Raw genomic sequence first — 23,730 nt, forward strand, 5'->3', positions numbered from 1 at the left:
TGATCGCATAATTACAGGACAATTGAGTCAAGGAGAGTAGTACATAAACCATGTATATAGCGGGCTACAAAGGGGGCGTGCGGTAGAGGAGAGCAGTATCAAATGATGGTACAAGGGTTGTAGGATCAATGACTTCGAGCAGCTGAACCTAGTCTAATTAAGGTAAGAATGTATTCATTAAGAATCTTTTGGCTTCCAGTTTAAAAGCAGTCGCTGAGGAGATTCAGCATACTTCCGGTGGAAGAGAGTTCCATATCTTTGGGGCAGCGCCGGAGAAGGCTCGGTGACAAGTTCTCTTTTTGCTCAGGATGAGAGGTTTCAAGAGGAAAGTGTTTCCGCTTCTTGAGGCTCTACCTCCACAGGATAATTCAAGCTTTTGCGCTAGGTACCTGGGAGTTTTGAAATGAACGGCTTTGTACACCAGAATAGCAATTTTTAACTGAATTCGAGCTTCGTAGGGCAACCCTTTAAGAGATTGTAGGACTAGGGATATGTGCTCATTTCGTTTGGTGCCAGTAACCAGTCTAGCCACAGCGTTCAGTGATTCCCCTTAGTGGAGCCAGGGTGTGTTTGGGAGGGCCACAGAGCGTAGCGCTGCAGTAGTCTAGCCATCGGCAGGACAAGCACTTGGACCACCTGCTTGAAATCAGATTGTGAAAGGTATGCCACCAGGCGTGCCTGGCCAGCAGGATACAGTAGGCCATCAATCCCAGCAGCTTAAGAAAAACCTCACTGACATCCAGGATCAAGGCTGAAAAATTGGAATCATAGCCTAAATGTCCTAGACCCTCCATTTTGGGGTGAAAGGCACAACACTGAACCGTGTCCAGAATGGCTGAGATGAAGGCGGAAAGTCTCAGAAGGAGTCAGGCGTGACTTTGACACATTGATAGTGATGCTCAAAGATGACAGTCTGGAGGTGGCTAACAAGTGACTGGGGCTAGCCACCTTCAAGAGCCAGTTGTCAAGGTAGGGGAAGACTAGGAACCCTGACCTCTGAAGGTGTGCCACCACTACTGCCTTCACTTTTGTGAATGCAAGAGTGGACTGGTGATACCAAAGGAGAGCATTGTAAACTTGAAATGTTTCTGCCCTACAACGATTGGCAGGTTATGCCAATAGGCCTGCAGGAGGGGTATATGGAAATAGGTATCCTGCAGGTCCAACACCACGATCCAGTCTCCAGGGCAGAGTCCAGACAAGACCTGGGCCAGTGGAAGGATTATGAATCATTTCTTGAGAAGGAATAATTTGAGCCAGGCGCTGGTCTAAAATAGGACTAAGGCCTCCATTCTTCTTGGGCACCAGAAAGTAGAAGAAATAATAGCTGTGTCCTACTTTTTGCACAGGCACCCACTCGATAGCTCATCCTGCTGCACCATGGACAGATGGTGCTCCATCAGTCGTTATGGGGGTAGCAAGAGGTGTGGTGGCATGGAAGGGTAAGGTAGGGTAGGGTATACCCCTCCAGAACAAATTGCAGGACCCACCTATCCAATTTTACGGCGTGCCAGCAAGAATCATCGGATCCTGCCTCCCACCGGGAATATTCTAAAAGTGAGTAATCTGTGTCTAGAAGTCTCTATCAGTTAAAAAAATTATATATATATATATATATATATATATATATATATATATATTTTGTAACATATATATACTTTCCAACTTGATATAGTCGGAAGGACGTCAAGCACTCAGGTATCCGATTTGATAAATTATTTATTGCAAACCCCCCTCACCCCAGACAGACGCGTTTCGCTATACCAGCTTCGACAGTGTCAGTTTGTGTTCAAAATCAATCGCCATTTAAACCCCACCGGTCATTGCTCTGTTCATTGACATAGAAGATGGTAAAAATTATGAAAACGGTGGCCATCTTTAAATATATGTATCCACATACATTACAGTTGTTTAACCTGGCGAATAATAAAGTGCTCAAGTGCTTAATAATGAAAACCTTGCAACAACAAACGATTAATCATTTAAGTTTCTACTAATGATTTAATTAACGGGGAATCATGACCGGATCCTACATGGCATTATTACGATATCGCATAATTCTAGTTTATGTGCCTAGAAGAGGGTGTATCCCCCATGTATACTATTTATAATTTCTATCAAGGAACTAGGTCACTACCAAATCATTCTTAAAATATATATATATATATATATATATATATATATATATATATATATATATATATATATATATATATATATATATATAAATATATATATAAATATATATATATATATATATATTTTCCCACTTTTTTCATTATAACTTTCATGTTGCAATGACATATTGACACAAGTGCAGCAATAAATAGCCATGAATGTGTCTAAAGAAAACTGAGACCAAAGGGGTATATGTGTTTGAACCAGCTAATGCCAATGTTTGTAAAGAGACTTTGGCACAGAAGTGTGCCAACACCCTGTGAAAGCGTTAATGGTGAATGTGTTAACAACGGAAATTAAACTGTAATTAGTACAAAGACTAGATGTTGTATGTAAGTTAGGTAGGCAGCAGGACACGTCTTCAGGTTATTAAGATAGATTTATTAAGATAGTACAGCAGAGCAGTAAACCTCACAGCTGACCAGACCATCAACTGCCAAGGCTGGAACCTTCACATACCAGATAGAACACTCATAGGTACTGTGGGAGGTTGGGAAGGTAGGAACACAAAGAAAGGGCTACTGACACCAAGTAGCCATATTGAAGGAAGTACAAATATACAACACTCGACGTTTCTAGATAATGCAGGCTATTTGTCAAATGAAGGAAAAGAATATTATGAATATCACCGGACCCACTTTCAATTACCTACCGGTCATACAAGACCATTGCATCGTTTTGCGCTTCTTGCCCATCATACTGTCCTTTCTTAACTGCCAACTGAGACTGGAAGTTGTCTGCTGCAAGCCAGAACTGCAAAATGTTGACAGCATCTTCCTTCTCCATGTACTAAAAGGAGATAGCCAAACGGAGATGTTTTACCATTTGTTGAGGAGTAGTAATGTATTCATTATAATTCCTTAGCAAAAAAGGAATATGTAGTCTTAATGGGAGAACATAAAATTCCTTTCTTTAGAAGAATGCAGTCTGTTAAAAAACAATTGCATATAACACTTGCAATTATAAATATGTCGCTGAACTTAAATGAATGATTTGTAAAACGCGTTTCAGTTTAACACAGTTCATTCCTTTTCATCCAAACAGGCAATTTTATGTCTTTCTCTATCATGTTTCAGTTAGTGGTTGAATGTACTTAATATTGAGCAACTGTGCCTTCTTCCCGATGAAAACAGTGACAGAAAAGTCGACAATTCTAGGTTACTAAAGAAGACCAGCGCCAAGAGCCCACATGCTCAGGGGATGCTTTGAAAATGTAATGAGGATAACAGTAATTGTGAACACAACAAATTCACTTGGTACCATGAAGTTCAGCCTATGATATACATGTAAAGTTACTGGAATTTGATGAAAGAATAATAGTAACTTGCCAAGGGCAATTGTGGCATTCCACCCATCACTTTTTTGCTTCGATAAATGAGACACGGCAAGTAAGACTAGTATACCCTGACATAGGTCCCAAGAGCCATAAGTCTCACACAACACCTAACTGAACAGGCCTGAAAAGGCTGAGAACAATCTACAATTGTAGAGTTACTTGCATTCATGTCTAGAGGAGACCTGGTCTGGCAGTAAGGGCTGAACTGTTCTTTCTGGAGCAGGAACAAGACTAATATTCTAATGACTGGTCCAGGACTAGAGTGGCATAGTGGGCAACAGCACAGTAAACTGCAGTACAGACAGAGTAATTACAAATGGCTGAGATCCATTCAAGCATTCCATCCATCACTTTTTTCCAGAGCAAGAAAACAAACCAAAGGTGATTTTACAACTAATTGAAAACCTTCACCAAATCATTTTAGTAGAATGATGCTGATTTAGGGAAAAAAACAGCACCTCTTTATTTTAAAAAAAATTCAAGATTACTAACGACACACTGGTGGCAGGAGGCCCATAGCCATAGTTGCAAAGTACACTTTGTTACCTCTGAAAAATAGAACAGTGCAGATTCACAGAACAGGATGTCTGCCAGGTAAACTGTACCGCTGGTAAGCACTTCAATCTGGTATTTACAGAAATGATGACTTCTCAGAAATTCAGTAAAGTGCCTGTACGTGGACAAAGAAAAACAATATTAAGAATTCCAGAAGAAACAAGCATTGGCAGTGCCAATAGGTCTCCTCTTTGTGACCTTTGACAATGGTTTTTGCAATGTTGCACAGGATCTGCAATGCTGTGCAGTGAGGCTAACATTTATACTTTAAAAAAAGGGGGGGGGGGCATTTTAAGCGGCCACAGGTAACATTTTGCAGGTGCTACGCACATTCGGCATGCGCACCCTTATAAAATGCCAGGCATTTTTTTCTTTGTAATTACTGATACAAGTTAGATCAGTAACCAAAAAGAAAAAAAAAATCACACAAAACTATTTTTTTAAGCGGGTAGGCGGGGTAGCAGAAGCAACAAAGGGGGATTGGGAGAACAGCGAAGCAATATAGGGGGAGGTGAAAAGCAAAGCAACCACGATGATGGAAGGAGCAGAAGCAACAAGGGAGTGGATGGTCCGAACAGTGAAGAAACACAGGGAGAGTGAAGAGGGATGCCGAAGAAATACAGGACAGGATGAAAAAGCAACATGGGTAAATGCTGGAAGGGATGAGAAAGCAACAGGGCAGGGCTAGAGTAACACAGAGGCCGGAAGAAGAAACATGGAGGGCATGGGTCAGAAAGACAATGGAGATAAGCACATGGGCGAGCGAAAGAGGGAGTAGGGTGGACAGAAACAGTCTGGCAACTGAGAGCAATACTGAGTGCAGAGGAAGAAACGTACAAGAGGTGGCTCAAAAATACAGGGCACTGTAATAAAGAGGTTCAAACAAAAGATACAAGTAGGGATTGAAAAGCAAACTGTGGAAGCAGCAATGCAATCCAGTCAATGAGACAATGCTCCTTGGGAGAAAAAACACAGGACTGACAAGCAAAGACACAAATAAAAAGCATGCAAATGACAGTGACAATGAAAGCCAGCCAATGGTAAGCAAGGGGTGGGCGCCAAGCCCCTCTATGTTCTTCTTAAAACACAATATGCTTTGAGCCAGTGCATGCACTGTCTGGTAAGGTTCAACCTAAAAAGCATCCAAATTTGTTTAAAACACAATCGCAACTTGGAAAGACAGTGGAAAATATCTTGCATCTGGGACAAAGGATGCAGGTCTGGCAATTTCAAATGCTTTGCTGAATTAAGCCGGCTAAAGTGTCCAGCAGGTCTCTGCAGCTCAATCCATTCCTGAAAGAAGCTACCTCTTATACTTACAAAACCGTCAGCCAGTGTTATTCTACTACAGAATTATTTTTAGTGAGCGTGAAGAAGGAAAATGCTACTTCCCAGTATGCATCTGTTCTTGGCATGTAGAGCTGCAGAGTCGTACACTATGCATTAGATCGCCACCTGGTGTTGGGCTCGGATGATTGCAGGTTGTTGTCTTCTTCAAGAAGTCTTTGTAGTCACGATATAGGTGACTCCTCCCTTGGACAATACTGCGCATGGGCATCGGCTCCATGCTTAGATTGTTTTTCGCCATGATGGGAAATGATGGAGTTAGTAAAGATACAGTAAGAAAAAAAGGATGTCCATGTGTGTGCATCTAAGTAAGATGAGAACTGGAATGGATACAGGTCCTGGGAGGCGGGAGGGCGTGTACGACTCTGCAGCTCTACATGCCAAGAACAGATGCATACTGGTAAGTAGCATTTTCCGTTCGAGGCATATGAGCTGCAGATCTACACTATGCATCGATTGTGCAGCAGTGTCTCCCTAAGCGGTGGTCGCCTGTATCCATTGCAGTAGTCTGAAACAATGTTCTAAGGACAGCCTGGCCTACTGCAGCTTGCTGCTTGGCTTGCACATCAACATAATAGTGTTTAGTGAAGGTGTGTGGTGTAGAACATGTTGCTGCCTTGCATATGTCCTCTAATGGTATATTTCCTAAGAAAGCCATAGAGGCTCCTAGCTTGCGAGTGGAGTGTGCTCTAGGAGTAACTGTTATCGTGCGTTTAGCTTTTTGATACCATATCTGTATGCACTTAACAATCCACCTGGCAATCCCACCCTTAGAGATAGGGTTACCTTTGTGTGGAAGAGAGAAAGAAACTAACAATTGTTTTGTCTTTCTAAAGGATTTGGTTCTATCTATGTAGTATAGCAGAGCTCTTTTAACATCTAACATGTGTAAGGCCCTTTCTGCTACCGAGTCTGGGTTTTGGAAAACGACAGGTAACTCTACAGATTGGTTTAAATGAAAAGGTGCGATAACCTTTGGAAGAAATTTTGGATTAGACCTGAGAACCACTTTATTAGTATGTATTTGGAAGAATGGTTCTTGTATAGTGAACAATTGTATTTCACTTACTCTTCTGAGAGAGGTGATGGCAACAATGAAAGCAGTATTCCATGTGAGAAATTGCAGTTCACATTTATGCAGAGGCTCAAAAGGGGGTCCCATGAGTCTCGTAAAGACCAGATTTAGGTTCCATACTAGAGAAGGAGGCAGCCTGGGAGGGATTATTCTTTTCAATCCTTCCATAAATGCGTTGATTGCAGGTACCCTAAAAAGAGACAAGTGTTGTCTGTTTTGTAAATAGGCTGCAATATGTAGGTGTATGGAAGAGTATGCCAAATTAGACCTTTGTAGATGTAAAAGGTAACAAATGATATTTTGGATGGAAGCATCCAGTGGATCAATGTGATTATGTTTGCAATATGTTGCAAATCTTTTCCATTTGGAGGCATTACACGCTCTAGTAGTGGGTTTCCTAGCCTCTTTAATGATATTTATGCAGTCTGGTGGAAGGTTAAGATAACCAAACTCTAAGACTTCAGGAGCCAGATCGCCAAATTCAATTGGTTCGTGTCTGGGTGTCTGATTTCTTCATGGTTCTGTGTTAACATCGAGGGTGTGAGCTGTAACTTTTGATGTGGAACCAGAGAGAGATCTAGTAGTGTGGTGAACCACGGTTGGCGTGCCCATGTGGGAGCTACTAGAATGAGCTTGAGAGACTGTTGTTTGAGCTTGCGCACCACTAGTGGAATGAGGGGGAGAGGCGGAAAAGTGTACGCAATTCTGCCTGACCAGTTCATCCATATTGCATTGCCCTCTGACCTTGGGTGTGGGAACCTGGCGGCGAATATTGGGCATTTTGCATTTTCGTGGGTGGCAAACAGGTCTATGTGTGGGTGCCCCCACTGTTGGAAGAATGGTTGAAGAACTTGTGGATGTAGTTCCCATTCGTGAATCTGTTGTGACTGCCGACTTAACAGATCCGCTATCTGATTGTGAACTCCTGGAAGGTGTTCCGCTAACAGATATATGTTTCGAGGAACGGCCCATCTCCAAATGTTCTGTGAGAGCTGGGACAGTTGCAGAGTGTGTCCCCCCTGTTTTTGTATATAGTACATTGCTGTCATATTGTCCGTCGGGATTAAGACAGCTTTGTTCTGTACTTGTTTTGAGTGGTAAGAATATCGCTAGCAACTCTAGATGGTTGATATGCAACAGCTTTTGTTGGTTGTTCCATCGACCTTGAGTAGTGTGGTGTAAGAGATGGGCTCCCCATCCTGTGAGGGATTCATCATTTGTGAGCACTATTTGTGGAACAAGCTCGAGGAACGGCCGTCCTCTTGTCAAGTTTTTGGTGTTCCACCATTGCAGAGAGCGATGGGTACGGCTGTCTACCAACAACCGTTCTGTGAGCTGACCTTGAGCCTGATTCCACTGTCGTGCTAGGCACTCTTGTAATGGACGCATTTGCAGTCTTGCATGTGGCACTATGAATATGCAAGATGCCATCATGCCTATTAATCTCATGAACACTCTTGCTTGGAGAGACTGTGGTGTTGAAAAGTTGAGACTAAGACGTGAATGCTCTGTATCCTGGCTGGACTACGCTAGAGCTGTAGATGTGTTTATGGTAGCTCCTAGATACTGATGCACGTGCGAAGGCTCTAGGTGCGACTTTGTGTAGTTGATCGTAAACCCCAAGTCGTGCAACAGTTGAATTGTCAGCTGAGTGTGTTTTACACATTGGTGGAATGATTTGGCTTTTATGAGCCAATCGTCCAGGTAAGGGAAGACGTGCATCTGTTGTCTTGTGATATGTGCTGCTACTACTGCTAAGCACTTCGTGAACACCCGTGGAGCTGTTGTGACACCAAATGGAAGGACTTTGAACTGATAGTGCTGGCTTTGTATTACAAACCGTAGGTACTTCCTGTGAGCAGGATGTATTGGGATGTGAAAATAGGCGTCCTTTAGGTCTAGTGTTGAAAGGAAATCGCCTTGTTGCAATAGTGGGAACACTTGTTGCAGTGTGATCATATGAAAATGATCTGTTTGTATGTAATGGTTGAGGGGCCTGAGGTAGAGCATTGGTCTCAGTGTCCCGTCCTTTTTGGGAATTAGAAAATACAGAGAGTAAACCCCCGTCCCCTGTTCCTCTAATGGGACTAGCTGAATAGCATCTTTTTGTACAACTGCTAGGACTTCTTGTTGAAGCAGAGTCAGGTGATCTGTAGACATAGGACGCTGCCTGGGTTGTATGTTTGGGGGGGTTGCTGTAAGTTCTAGGCAGTAGCCATGTTGGATAATCTGTCTCACCCACCTGTCTGTTGTGATGGAGTTCCAGACAGGCAGGAACTGTGTTAATCTGTCCCCCAGAGGAGTGGAATGCTGTTGGGGGAGCAGAGGAAAGTCAATGTTTAGTTGTGGAGGAGCGATTGCTGTTGTTACCGCATCCTCTTCCCTTGTTATTATTGCCCCTGTATCCTCCTCTGAAATATCCTTTGGTAGAGGATGTTTGTGTGGTCTTGAAAGATGTTGCTGTGTCTGCTCCAGTTTGCTTGGAGCCTCCTCTATAAAAGGAGCGACGAAAAGAACCTCTAGTCTGTGTGGACTGTAGAGCTCCCATTGACTTTGCTGTATCCGTGTCTTTTTTCATTTTCTCCAGTGTAGTGTCTACTTCTGGACCAAATAACTGTTTTTTGGTTAAAAGGCTGGTTCCAAATTGTGGTTTGCACCTCTTGTTTGAACCCGTAAATGCGCAGCCATGCATGTCTCCTAAGTATCACGCTAGTATTTACAGCTCTAGCAGCCGTGTCTGCGACATCTAGTGCATATTTTATTGAGGCATTTGAAATTAATTTGCCTTCTTGAATGAGCTCAGTTGCCTGATCTTTTTTTTTCTTTAATTTTGAAAGAGCTTTATTATTCTGTATGATGACTTACACAGCTTGTAGCCACAACCCGGAGGCCGGCAACACACTTAGTGATAATACTGCTCTATTGACAACCCGGGGGTCCGGCGGCACATTAACAGGAGCAATGCATGCACAACCAGGAACGACTGTCATCACTATTTCAGCCTGTTCGCTTGCCTCCGGATGGAGGAAGCACACCTTTGTTATGCTGCGCTGGTTCCTAGGTCTATTCAGCTAGTGTGTGCAATCGTATGTTACCCAAGGAGGCTCTCTTCCTAACCAACCCCAAACAGTCCCACTCCCCACCCCATTTCCATCCCTCCCCCCTTCTAAGTCAGCACCTGCTTTAATCTACGCTCAGCTATTCGTCCATGACTTCCCCAGGAGGGCCCTACTAAGTAGAAGTCGCCAAGTTCCCGCTTTCCAGTTCAGCTTTGTCTAAGTGTGCCGGTCGCCCATCCCCTCCTACCCGATCGTCCTTATCTGTGTTTTGTACTCTCATATAATCCTGATATAGACTCCAGAAATTCTTTGGGCGACCCATTGGAGGAAGTAGTTCGCTGTAGCACTCTGACTGTGTACAGCACTACAGCATGTTATGCGCCCATCTTTTCGTGGTAGGGAGTGGCCCTCTCATCCAGCACATAGCTACAACCCGTCTGGCCATCAGCATGCCCATGTCTGTTAGTCGTCTCACCGCTACCGGCAGGCCTCTGGAGTGGCCCAGCAGTGCTAAGGCGGGATCGGTGGCCAGCTCTATGTCCAAGATCGAGCTAATTTCAGTGAATACCCTGTCCCAGAATTTGCGGATACTAGGGCACCACCACAATAGGTGCATGAAGTCTGCAATCGGTTCACGGCATCTTTCGCATTCAGCCGTCTGTCTAAGGCCATATCTATGTAACCTCTCTGGAATGTAATACACTCGTTGGAGATATTTGAAATGAATCAGTCTGTGCCTGCCACTTAAAGAGAGTTTCCTGGTACTCGCACAGCAGTATGCCCACATGGCGTTATCTATTGTGATCTGTAGGTCTCTCTGCCAGGCTATCCTCGCTTTCGAGTACGGCTGCTCCCCATGCAATCTGTTACGTCTGTATAGGTTTGTGACCAATTTTCAGGAGGAGGGAGTTTTGATAACATAGGTAAGTTCCGGCACCTCCGGCGGTTCCGCCAGGTCCGGGTCCAAGAGGTCTAGTAATGCGCTGCAAACTCTATGATATTGAAATCGATGTAGTAATGAGGCCTCTCCCGGATCCGGCACAGCCTGCTCCCATGTTTTCACTGTGCCCTCGGAGAACAAGTCTCCCGCAGTGTGGATGCCCATCGTACACAACGCTTGTATTACTCCCTTTTCCGCCATCGGAGACAGCCACAACGTCCACTCTATAGACAGAGGGGAATACATTAACACTCTGTTTTGCGCCTGCAGCAGCCCATGCCATGCATGGTTGGTAGTCGGGATAGAGTCCAAAATGCCAATTTGCGGTCCACCGGCCGGAAGACCGTGGCAGGAAGCGGAGTCGGATCCGCGAAGAGTCGTTCCAAACAAACATGCGTTATCATCGCATGCCCGTTGATCCACGTATGCAAGTGGGCTGCCTGTGTAGTATCGTTCCATGTCTGGAGCACCCAGGACTCCCGACTCATACGGAAGGGTAAGAGTGATCCATTTCACTCTGGGTTGTTTACCCCCCAAAGCTAGTTTGGTCAGTAGTCAGGTTTTTGAAGAAGGACTTGGACAGCACAATCGGTATGTTGTTAAATAGGAATACGAATCTGGGCAGTACCACCATCTTCATAATGGCCACACGTCCCATCAAGGACAACGGCAGTTTGCACCACGCCTCAACATCGTCGACTCCATAATTTTCGAGTACAAGAATTTCCGGATCAGTATGGAGCATGACTCCAAGATATCTGACTGGTTCCGTCGTCCATTTTAGCGGATATTCCATGTCAAATTGTGTTGTCTTCGGGGTCAGTGGGAAAGCCACAGATTTAGACCAGTTTATCCTGAGACCGGAAAGCGCGCCATAGCGCACGACCTCTCTCAGTACAGCAGGAAGGTCCGTCCCTGGTTCACGGACATACAGTAAAGTGTCTTCCGCGTATGTCGATATGACAATTTTGTACGTTGGGAAATTTGTCCCTTCGTAACTTTGAAACTCCCTGAGGGCGCATGCCAGCGGTTCGGCCACCAGCGCATAGAGTAGTGGTGAGAGCGGGCAGACCTGCCTAGTGCCCCTGCTGATCACAAAGGGGTCCGAGACTCGGTCCCCTATGCGAAGTCTATCCGTAGGGTGGTGATATAGCGCCCCTATCATTTGCAGGAACGGCTCGCCCAGTCCCTTTCTACGCAGGACTCACAGCATAAAGGGCCACTCCATGTCCAGGAAGATAACTATGGCCTTCGTGTCCTGACATGTTGCATAGTACCCAATACAGTTCTGATATTATAGGTGAGATTCCTGCTGGGAACAAATCCTGATTGTTCCAGAGCTACCAACTCTGGGGCCAGAAGCACCAGTCGTGTCGCCAGAACCTTGGCATACAGCTTGGCATCGACATTCAGTAAGGACAGCGGCCTGTAGGAGCCACATGCATTCGGGGGTTTGCCTGGTTTAAGAATAGTCACAATCAGCGCTTCCCTCATGGAACGCGGCATACTGCCCTCAACGCAGACGTCATCAAATAGTGTGGATAAGTGTGGAATTAGCTTGTCTTTGAACGTTTTATAAAAACCCACAGTGAGCCCATCTGCCCCCGGGGCACTGTCCGAGAACATACCCGCCAGTGCCTCCTCAATCTCGTCCTTGTGTATGGGTTGCATCAAGAACTCCCGGTCGGAATTCTTTAGAAAAGGTAACTGTATATGACCCAGATAGTCGTCAATATCATCCTCAATGTTCTCTGTTCTAGAGGCGTAAAGCCCTGAATAGTAAGTCCTAAACTCATCTACTATCTCAGATTCCTCCGCGAGGAGCTTACCGACTGCCGACTCCAGCTCCGATATCACCTGAGTGCGTCTGATGTTTTTCAGCATCCGGGCTAGGAGAGAGCCAGGACGTTCTCCCTCACCGTAGGTCCAGGCTGTCGCATACTTACCCATGTGTCGGACTTCGCTATCTGCTTCCTCATTATATTCTACAATGAGAGACTTAATGTCTTCTGTCACATTGGCGTTCAGTGCGCCCAGTTGTCGCTTCTCCAACTCAGCTAGCTGTTTTTCTAAATATTGTAGTCTCTGGTGTATAGACTTGAGTACGCTTGAATGTTTTGACATAGCTATGCCTCGGATATACACCTTGAAGGCCTCCCATACTGTTTGGAAGCTATCAACTGACCCTATGTTAGTGTCGAAATACTTCTCTATCTCTTCAGCCAGCTCGCCCCTAAATTGGTCATCTAGTAAGGAGTACGGGGGAAATCGCCATGTGAAAGGTGGAATTCTTTTTGTTGGTGTCTCCAGAACCAGAAGCAGTGGTGAGTGATCAGAGGCTGCGCGCCAGCCCCGCACAGAACCTGACGCCTCCCATAACAGAGGAGGACGCCAACCAATAGTCAATTCTGGTGTGTATATCGTGAAATGCGGAGTAATGTATGTAGCCCCCCCGCATTGTATTCCTACTCCTCCACAGATCTACTAGGTCTAGTGTGATGAGCTCAGTTTGAATTTTTTGTGCTGCAGCCGAGGGTCTACGCAGTGGGCCTGATGACCGGTCTAGCTCTGGGTCCAGCACCAGGTTAAAGTCTCCACCCCAAAGCATTTGTGCATTGGTATATGCTCGGCAGTACTGAGCTAAGGTATCGTAAAAATCTGGGGAGTCGTAGTTGGGACCGTACACATTAACCACAATGAGGTCGTATCCCTTCCCTTTGCATCTTGATAGTAAATATCGGCCCTCCGGGCCCGCCATCAGCAAGGACAATATTAATTTTGATTTAGGATTCACCCACGTCAATACTCCCCTGGAATGTGTCGTGAACCCTGCAACCGTGATGTTGCCCACCAGCCCTCTACTGAGAAGCATTTTACTTGAGAGCGGGAGTTGCGTTTCCTGAATGAGTGCCAAATCCACTCCGTGTCGCTGCAAATAGTTCATGACCTTTCTGAGTTTGCGAGTCTCACATTCCATGTCAGAGCCCTAAGTGTCCCCGCCTCCCCCTCTGGGGTTACACCGTTTGCACTAGACATCTTAGCAGTGGGGTAAATCGGCGAATGTCAGCAGATAGCTCAAGGCTAGCGTAGACAACATGAGCAGGCAGAGCATATAACATTGTACCCAAATCTTCCCCAACCCCTCCACCCCCCTCCCACAGCAGACCCCCCCCAACTTGGCCTTGCAGATTGCCATCCAACCCTCCCCGTCCCAAAACCAAATCACCCAACTAGGTGATTAGAACATCAACAGTGCATTGCGCTCGGGGACCAAGGTCGCCTGACAGCCTATAACCCTCAATGTTCTCAAAGCGCTTTGTCAGGCCCCCACCCCGCCACTGATTTCGGTATGTCCAGAGCTGCTTCATATTTCCACCTTATACCCAGTAAGGTCACCTTCTCCTCCTCCCTCTTTCACTGTCTCCGTTTACCTCCGTGTAACAACTCAGTTCCACATTGTGCAGGCTAGTCCGTTTCAATTTTACCACAAATACCAGGCAGATATTAGGACCAATGCCACCTCCCTTTACTCCTGTCTCTACTTATCTGCCAGAAGTCTTCCAACAGTGGAGCGGACCATGTCCTCTCCGCAGGGCGGAATGTTCAAGTAGCCAGAGAACCTCCGCACCCAGTCCGGCCTACTCTAAAGTTCAGAGTTCTTGTTCATTCCTGCTCGTCTAGATGACTATTTTCACCATTCTCCGGCGTTTCCGCGTTACCTAGTCTCTGCTCTCTCGACCATCCCTTCATTGCTTGCTGCAGTTCTTTTGGGTCCGTGAATATATGAGAGTGTCCCTTTCGGTTGAGACGCAATTTGGCAGCGTACAGTATCGCGTAATCCAGTCCCAGTTCTTATGCTGGATAAAGTGTTTGCGCGCTTCTTGCACTTAAGCATTGGAGCGCCGATTTGGCTCTAGCTAGCCTGAGGGCAGCGTCTCTGTCGCGGTAGTTGAGCAGTTTAGCAATGATTGGGCAGGGAGGCGCCCCCGGTCGTGGCCACGGGCCCAGTGTTCGATGCGCTCGTTCCACCACAAACATTGCTGAGAACACCCCCTATCCCAGGAGGGTGGTGAGGAGCTTCTCGACAAATAGTTCCATTGTGCCAGTTTGCGTGTTCTCCGGCAGGCCCGTTATGCGAAGGTTACTACGTCGTGAGCGTGCTTCTAAATCCTCCGTCTTGTCTTGCAGGGACCGCATCAGGCTATCCACCCTCTTGTGCGCCTTGTCTAACTCAGTCTGCGCCTCTTCGACTTCCGTTATTCTCCTCTCCGCCATGTCGTGTTTCTCAGCATGCTTTTCTAGGCATTCAGCCATGCGGTCCATCCTGTACATCATGGCGTCCATTTTGGTGCCTAGTGCAGAGATACTGGACTGAAGACTCCATAGAGCGCAGCATGCTCTTGATATCGGAGTCAGCCACCTGTTCTTCCTCCGGCTGTGTGACTGCCCAGTGTTCCACGGGAGGGCTTTGCAGCTGCAATCTTCTCTGCGCGAAGGGAAGCCTACTTTGCGTCTTTTCCCCTTTGCCCATCGCAATGGCAGGACCGCCACCCAACTGCGGGAACTCTCGTGGCTTTCCTCACCAGGGGAGACCATTCCGCGTCTGTTCGACCTACGGCAGGACAGGCCGCTACGCCACTCCCAGACGCAGGGTCCCAACTATCACTATCAAGCTGGTGTCGGGCGTCTTCCTCTCACAGCATTGCAATAAAGTTCCAGCCCGGCCCGGCTCTATGCGACCACTGTGGGCGAACTCTGTACTCCACCATGGCCCCGCTGTGGCTGGACCTGCGACCTCCCAACTTCTCTCCTGTAGGCCTCCAATCATGTCCTCACTCCAGGAACCCGGCTCCCGGCCTCACCGACACCAGCACGATCACTGCGCCGATCCCCTCCGCTGCAAATGGCGTCTCCTGGCAGCGTGCCACCTCTTCTGCCTCGCAGGGTCTCAGGGGCGCGGTTGGAGGAGTAATCTTCCCTCTCGGAGTAGCAGCGTCAGCTCCCAACCTTCCGTCTCGGCCGAGGAGGTCCCGGTCCGAGCTTCCGGGTGCTTCCCCCTCCGGCCTCCGAGGCGACCGCACTCCACGTATCCGCACGTCCGTGCACGTCACCCGGGCTAGTGTGCTTTGCAGCCTGTCAGCGTGCAGATCTTCACCGCTCCAAGTTAGTGCCCCGGGGTGTCGTAGCTTCGCAGTTTTAGGGTCGCCGGAGATCCAGCAAAATCCGCCGTCTGTGGAGGGAGTGTGGGACCCAGATTGTTGCCCTGTGATAGGATAATGCAGGATATTTAGAGGTGCATGGCGAAGCCTCGGGTTTAAGCAGCCACCTTAGCTGCCGGCAAGCTCCGCCCCCCTCAGTTGCCTGATCTGTACACTGATCTGGAAGGTGCTCTATTAGTGTATCTAATTGGTCGTAATGAGCCCTGTCATAACGTGAGAGAAGGGCGTGTGTATTTGCAATGCGCCATATATTTGTAGCTTGTGCAGCAATCCTTTTACCTGACGCATCAATAACTTTGAATTCTTTGTCAGGTGGGGGCGTTTCACCAGAAGTCTGTGAATTCGCTCTTTTTCTTGCATTGGACACCACCAAGGAGTCTAGAGGAGGATGCCCCTTAACATAGGTTGGGTCAGAGGTTGCAGGCCTATATTTATTTTCTATCCTTGGATTCAGTATCCTAGCACGTAGAGGATCTTTGAATATTTCTGGAGCGTGGTTAATGACTCTTTTGATCATGGGAAGAATGTAAGTGGATCTGTGTGATGGCTCAAAAGTATCTAACAGAAAATCCTCCTCAATGTCATTAGAGTGCATTGTAACATTGTGGTAGATAGCAGCTCTGTGTAAGAGGTGATTAAAGCCAATGCTATCCACTGGAGGAGAGGGCTTTGATGGGTATATGTGTGGATCCGGAATATCAGGCACATTACGAGGTGGAAAAGTATAGACATCCTCATCTAAGGGATATGTATTTGGGTCTGCATTCGGATCCTCCCCACCACCTAAGTCATACTCCTCATCAGTTTGTGGTGAATGTGAGGATGCAGGAGAGGCTACAGGAGAGATTTGAGGTGAAATGTAAGGAGGGATAGGAGAGGAAGGAGATACAGGAGAAGGAGGGTGCATAGGGAAAGTTGCACAGTCCTTTTTGGCAGCAACCACAGGTGTAGGTTGTGTTTCTGCTGTTCTCTTCTTATGGAGGGATAACATCCACATGTCCAGTCTTGGGGTTTATGTAGATCCTCTTTTGTTTAGGATCTGGTCTGAACAATTCTTCCTCTTCTTCTTCTACAACCTTCTTCGGCGACGATTTTTTTGGTTCCAACAGATTTTGTTTTTGTCATTTTGCCTTGGGAGGTGTTACAGTGTCCTGTGGCAAAGTTCTTGGTGCCGATGGTGTTGCTTTCGGCTTGACAGGCGTGTCAGAGGGCTTCGAAACCTCGGAATCCGGCCTTGCGGGTGTTGTCACTGGAGCGGCAGTCTTCGGATTGGAAGCTGACTTTCCATCTTAAGCTTTGGAAGTCGACGGCTTCGGAGCCGGAGCTTCTTTCCTTACAACTAGTCTGCAGTGGCGAAGGATCTTTTGATTTCGGTACCGAAGGGTCTTTCGCTTTCGGCGTCGAAGAATCTTTCAGTTTCGGTGCTAAAGAGTCTTTTGGCTTCGGTGCCGAAGAGTCTTTTGGCTTCGGTGCCGAAGAGTCTTTTGGCTTCGGTGCCGAAGAGTCTTTTGGCTTCGGTGCCGAAGAGTCTTTTGGCTTCGGTGCCGAAGAGTCTTTTGGCTTCGGTGCCGAAGAGTCTTTTGGCTTCGGTGCCGAAGAGTCTTTTGGCTTCGGTGCCGAAGAGTCTTTTGGCATCGGTGCCGAAGAGTCTTTTGGCTTCGGTGCCGAAGAGTCTTTTGGCTTCGGTGCCGAAGAGTCTTTTGGCTTCGGTGCCGAAGAGTCTTTTGGCTTCGGTGCCGAAGAGTCTTTTGGCTTCGGTGCCGAAGAGTCTTTTGGCTTCGGTGCCGAAGAGTCTTTTGGCCTCGGTGCCGCTGGAGGTAGTGGAATCGGCACGTGTGGTTTGCTCAGTGCCGAAGCACCTGAAGGCGTAGTTGTCTTCCTCGGAGCCGAGCTCGAAGTCTGGACTTTTAGAGGGAGCACTTGGTCTCGACTGGGCCCCTTGGGCGGAGTGCTGAACTTCGTCTTTGGATTGGGCAGTGGGCAGAGGTACTCACGGGTTGACGTGATGGAATCGAGTCGTCCGAGTCCTCTGCCTCTGATATGATCTGGAGATCCACACACACACACACAGACAGAGCCACACACACACACAGGCAGAGCCACACACACAGGCAGAGCCACACACACACACAGAGCCACACACACCCAGACAGAGCCACACACACACCCAGACAGAGCCACACACACACACAGACAGAGCCACACACACACAGACAGAGCCACACACACACAGACAGAGCCACACACACACAGACAGAGCCACACACACACAGACAGAGCCACACACACACAGACAGAGCCACACACACACAGACAGAGCCCCACACACACAGACAGAGTCCCACACACAGACAGACAGAGTCCCACACACAGACAGACAGAGTCCCACACACAGACAGACAGAGTCCCACACACAGAGTCCCACACACAGACAGAGTCCCACACACAGACAGAGTCCCACACACAGACAGAGTCCCACACACAGACAGAGCTCCACACACACAGTGCCCCACACACACAGAGCCCCACACACACAGAGCCCAACACACGAAGAGCTCCACACACACACTCAGAGCCCAACACACACACACAGAGCCCAACACACACACACAGAGCCCAACACACACACACAGAGCCCAACACACACACACAGAGCCCAACACACACACACAGAGCCCAACACACACACACAGAGCCCAACACACACACACAGAGCCCAACACACACACACGGAGCCCAACACACACACACGGAGCCCAACACACACACACAGAGCCCAACACACACACACACAGAGCCCAACACACACACACAGAGCCCAACACACACACACACAGAGCCCAACACACACACACAGAGCCCAACACACACACACACACACAGAGCCCAACACACACACACACACAGAGCCCAACACACACACACACACAGAGCCCAACACACACACACACACAGAGCCCAACACACACACACACACACAGAGCCCAACACACACACACACACACAGAGCCCAACACACACACACACACACAGAGCCCAACACACACACACACACACAGAGCCCAACACACACACACACACACACACAGAGCCCAACACACACACACAGAGCCCAACACACAGAGCCCAACACACACACACAGAGCCCGACACACACACACAGAGCCCAACACACACACACAGAGCCCAACACACACACACACAGAGCCCAACACACACACACAGAGCCCAACACACACACACAGAGCCCAACACACACACACACACAGAGCCCAACACACACACACACACAGAGCCCAACACACACACACACACAGAGCCCAACACACACACACACACAGAGCCCAACACACACACACACACACAGAGCCCAACACACACACACACACACACAGAGCCCAACACACACACACACACACAGAGCCCAACACACACACACAGAGCCCAACACACAGAGCCCAACACACACACACAGAGCCCGACACACACAGAGCCCGACACACACAGAGCCCGACACACACAGAGCCCGACACACACAGAGCCCGACACACACAGAGCCCGACACACACAGAGCCCGACACACACAGAGCCCGACACACAGAGCCCAACACACACACACAGAGCCCAACACACACACACAGAGCCCAACACACACACACAGAGCCCAACACACACACACAAAGCCCAACACACACACACAGAGCCCAACACACACACACAGAGCCCAACACACACACACAAAGCCCAACACACACACACAAAGCCCAACACACACACACAGAGCCCAACACACACACACAGAGCCCGACACACACAGAGCCCGACACACACAGAGCCCGACACACACAGAGCCCGACACACACAGAGCCCGACACACACAGAGCCCGACACACACAGAGCCCGACACACACAGAGCCCGACACACACAGAGCCCGACACACACAGAGCCCGACACACACAGAGCCCGACACACACAGAGCCCGACACACACAGAGCCCAACACACACAGAGCCCAACACACACAGAGCCCAACACACACAGCCCAACACACACACAGCCCAACACACACAGAGCCCAACACACACAGAGCCCAACACACACAGAGCCCAACACACACACAGAACCCAACACACACACACACAGCCCAACACACACACACACAGCCCAACACACACACACACACACACAGCCCAACACACACACACACAGAGCCCAACACACACAGCCAAACACACACACACAGAGCCACACACACCTAGAGCCACACAGCCACACACGCACACACACACACACACACAGACACACACACAGACACACACACACACACACACACACAGACCCACACACACACAGCCACACACACACAGCCACACACACACAGCCACACACACACAGCCACACACACAGCCCCCCACACACAGCCCCCCACACACAGCCCCCCCACACACAGCCCCCCACACACAGAGCCCAAATCACACACACACAGAGAGCCACACACAAAGCCACACACACACACGCCCAACACACACAGAGCCCAACACACACACACAGAGCCCAACACACACACACAGAGCCCAACACACACACACAGAGCCCAACACACATACACAGAGCCCAACACACACACACAGAGCCCAACACACACACACACAGCCCAACACACACACACACACAGAGCCCAACACACACACACACAGAGCCCAACACACACACACAGAGCCCAACACACACACACAGAGCCCAACACACACACACAGAGCCCAACACACACACACACACACACAGAACCCAACACACACACACACACACACAGAACCCAACACACACACACACACACACAGGGCCCAACACACACAGAGCCACACACACAGAGCCACACACACAGAGCCACACACACAGAGCCACACACAAAGAGACACACACACACAGAGAGCCACACACACAGAGCCCAACACACACACAGAGCCCAACAAACACACACACACACACACACAGAGCCCAACTCACACACACACAGAGCCCAACTCACACACACACAGAGCCCAACTCACACACACACAGAGCCCAACACACACACACAGAGCCCAACACACACACACACAGAACCTAACACAAACACACAGAGCCCAACACAAACACACAGAGCCCAACACACACACACAGAGCCCAGCACACACACACAGAGCCCAGCACACACACACAGAGCCCAGCACACACACACAGAGCCCAGCACACACACACAGAGCCCAGCACACACACACAGAGCCCAGCACACACACACAGAGCCCAGCACACACACACAGAGCCCAGCACACACACACAGAGCCCAGCACACACACACAGAGCCCAGCACACACACACAGAGCCCAGCACAGACACACAGAGCCCCCCCCCACACACACACAGAGCCCAATACACACAGAGCCACACACAGAGCCCAACACACACACACAGAGCCCAACACACACACACAGAGCCCAACACACACACACAGAGCCCAAAACACACACACAGAGCCCAACACACACACACAGAGCCCAGCACATACACACAGAGCCACACACAAAGAGCCACACACACAGAGCCCAACACACAGAGCCCAACACACAGAGCCCAACACACAGAGCCCAACACAGAGCCCAACACACACACACAGAGCCCCACACACACACACAGAGCACCACACACACCCACAGAGCCCCACACACACACACAGAGCCCCCCCCCACACACACACACACAGAGCCCAACACACACACAGAGCCCAACACACACACAGAGCCCAACACACACACAGAGCCCAACACACACACAGAGCCCAATACACAGCCACACACACAGACCCACACAGAGCCACACCCACACAGAGCCACACACACCCAGAGCCACACACACCCAGAGCCACACACACCCACACAGAGCCACACACACCCACACAGAGCCACACACACCCACACAGAGCCACACACACCCACACAGAGCCACACACACCCACACAGAGCCACACAGAGCCACACACACCCACACAGAGCCACACACACCCACACAGAGCCACACACACCCACACAGAGCCACACACACACACAGAGCCACACACACACACACAGAGCCACACACACACACACAGAGCCACACACACACACACACAGAGCCACACACACACACACAGAGCCACACACACACACACAGAGCCACACACACACACACAGAGCCACACACACACACAGAGCCACACACACACACACAGAGCCACACACACACACACAGAGCCACACACACACAGAGCCACACACACACAGAGCCACACACACACAGAGCCACACACACACAGAGCCACACACACACAGAGCCACACACACACAGAGCCACACACACAGAGCCCAACACACACACACAGAGCCCAACACACACACCCACACAGAGCCACACACACCCACACAGAGCCATACACACCCACACAGAGCCACACACACCCAGAGCCACACCCACACACACAGAGCCACACACACACACAGAGCCACACACACACACAGAGCCACACACACACACAGCCACACACACAGAGCCACGCCCACACAGAGCCACGCCCACACAGAGCCACACACACAGAGCCACACACACACAGAGCCACACACACACAGAGCCACACACACACACAGAGCCACACACACACACAGAGCCACACACACACACACAGAGCCACACACACACACACAGAGCCACACACACACACAGAGCCACACACACACAGAGCCACACACACACAGAGCCACACACACACAGAGCCACACACACACAGAGCCATATGCGCACTGACGCACACACCCAAGCACATAGACAGAAAACATCCAAGAATACAAGCACACAAAATCCCAGGCTCTAATACAAAAACACCCAAATACATGCACACAAACATCGACACATGCACAGACATGCACAAGCACACACAAATGCGCTCACATCATCATACATGCAGACACGCACACACACACAAGCACACATACATAAACTATCAAAAACACAGGTACACATACAATCTCATGCTCCAAAAAAAAATTCCCAAGGACGTACACACAAATACATGCACACACACACACACACCATCAGACGCACAGACATGCACAAGCACACACAAATGTGCGCACACAATCTCATACTCGAACAGAGGGCGCATACAAGTACACATACAGAAACATCCACACGCACAAGCACACATACAATCCCATGCTCTAATACAAAGACACTCAAATACATGTCCACACCATCACACGCACAGACATGCACAAGCACACAGAACTGTGAACATAGTCTTTCAAACACGCACAGGAGCACACACACACACGTGCGTCCGCACACACCCCCTCATACACGCACAGACGCTCACACAAAAGCACAGTATGCTGCTTACTTCAAGGTCGACTTGGGCGGTGGGGAAGAAAACCACTCACCCTTGTCTCACAAGGGTATGTGTCGAGTGCAGGCGAGTTGTGTGAGATTGGCTCGCAAAAATAGAATGGATGATGATGTTGGAGTGAATTAGCGGACTGGAGGTCTGTATGGGGTATCAAATAGGCAGCCAAGTGTCTCTTCGGGTGGGTGACCCTCTGGCGTATGTGGTCGCAGCCTCCCAGGCACGGCGCATGGGAGCAGAAATATGGCGTTGTACGGGTTATTGTCCCTGAAGCCCCCGCTGGCACAATCTTAGTTGGGGGGCACCCACCCCTTCGCCTCCACTCACCGCAGTGCCCAAAGGGGGGGGGGGGGGGGAATCAAGTCCCGCCAGAGGCCCAGCAGGTCTTAGGCCGTGCCACTATTTCAGCAGGGCATTAGGAAATATGGCGGTCTTCTATGCTCATCTGGCTGCACCGCCCGACCGCTGCACAACAGTCCCCGTGTGCAGAAGGGTCCCAGGGGCGGGCACAGCCGCAGCAGCGCAGGCGTATCAGCCGCTGGAAAGGGAGCCAGAGTCTCTGATCGCGCCACAGTCCCCCAGAACAGCCAGTGCTTCTAGGGTAACCACG

At 49.1% G+C, this 23,730-nt stretch overlaps 1 protein-coding gene across 3 annotated transcripts in view; it reads right to left on the minus strand.

Annotated features, from left to right (window-relative positions):
• Positions 1–23,730, minus strand: part of AKAP10 (A-kinase anchoring protein 10) — a 504,896-nt gene that overhangs the window by 147,316 nt on the left and 333,850 nt on the right. For all 3 annotated transcript variants that reach the window (XM_086955011.1, XM_086955012.1, XM_086955009.1), the window contains exons 7-8: positions 4,061–4,184; positions 2,831–2,967 (exon numbers count right to left, since the gene is read on the minus strand). In XM_086955011.1, coding sequence (XP_086811137.1) covers positions 2,831–2,967; positions 4,061–4,184 — 261 coding nt within the window. The remainder of the gene's footprint in view (positions 1–2,830; positions 2,968–4,060; positions 4,185–23,730) is intronic.

Source organism: Lissotriton vulgaris, chromosome 2_1 (genome assembly GCF_964263255.1).
Source record: "Lissotriton vulgaris chromosome 2_1, aLisVul1.2, whole genome shotgun sequence".
NCBI classification, from domain to species: domain Eukaryota; kingdom Metazoa; phylum Chordata; class Amphibia; order Caudata; family Salamandridae; genus Lissotriton; species Lissotriton vulgaris.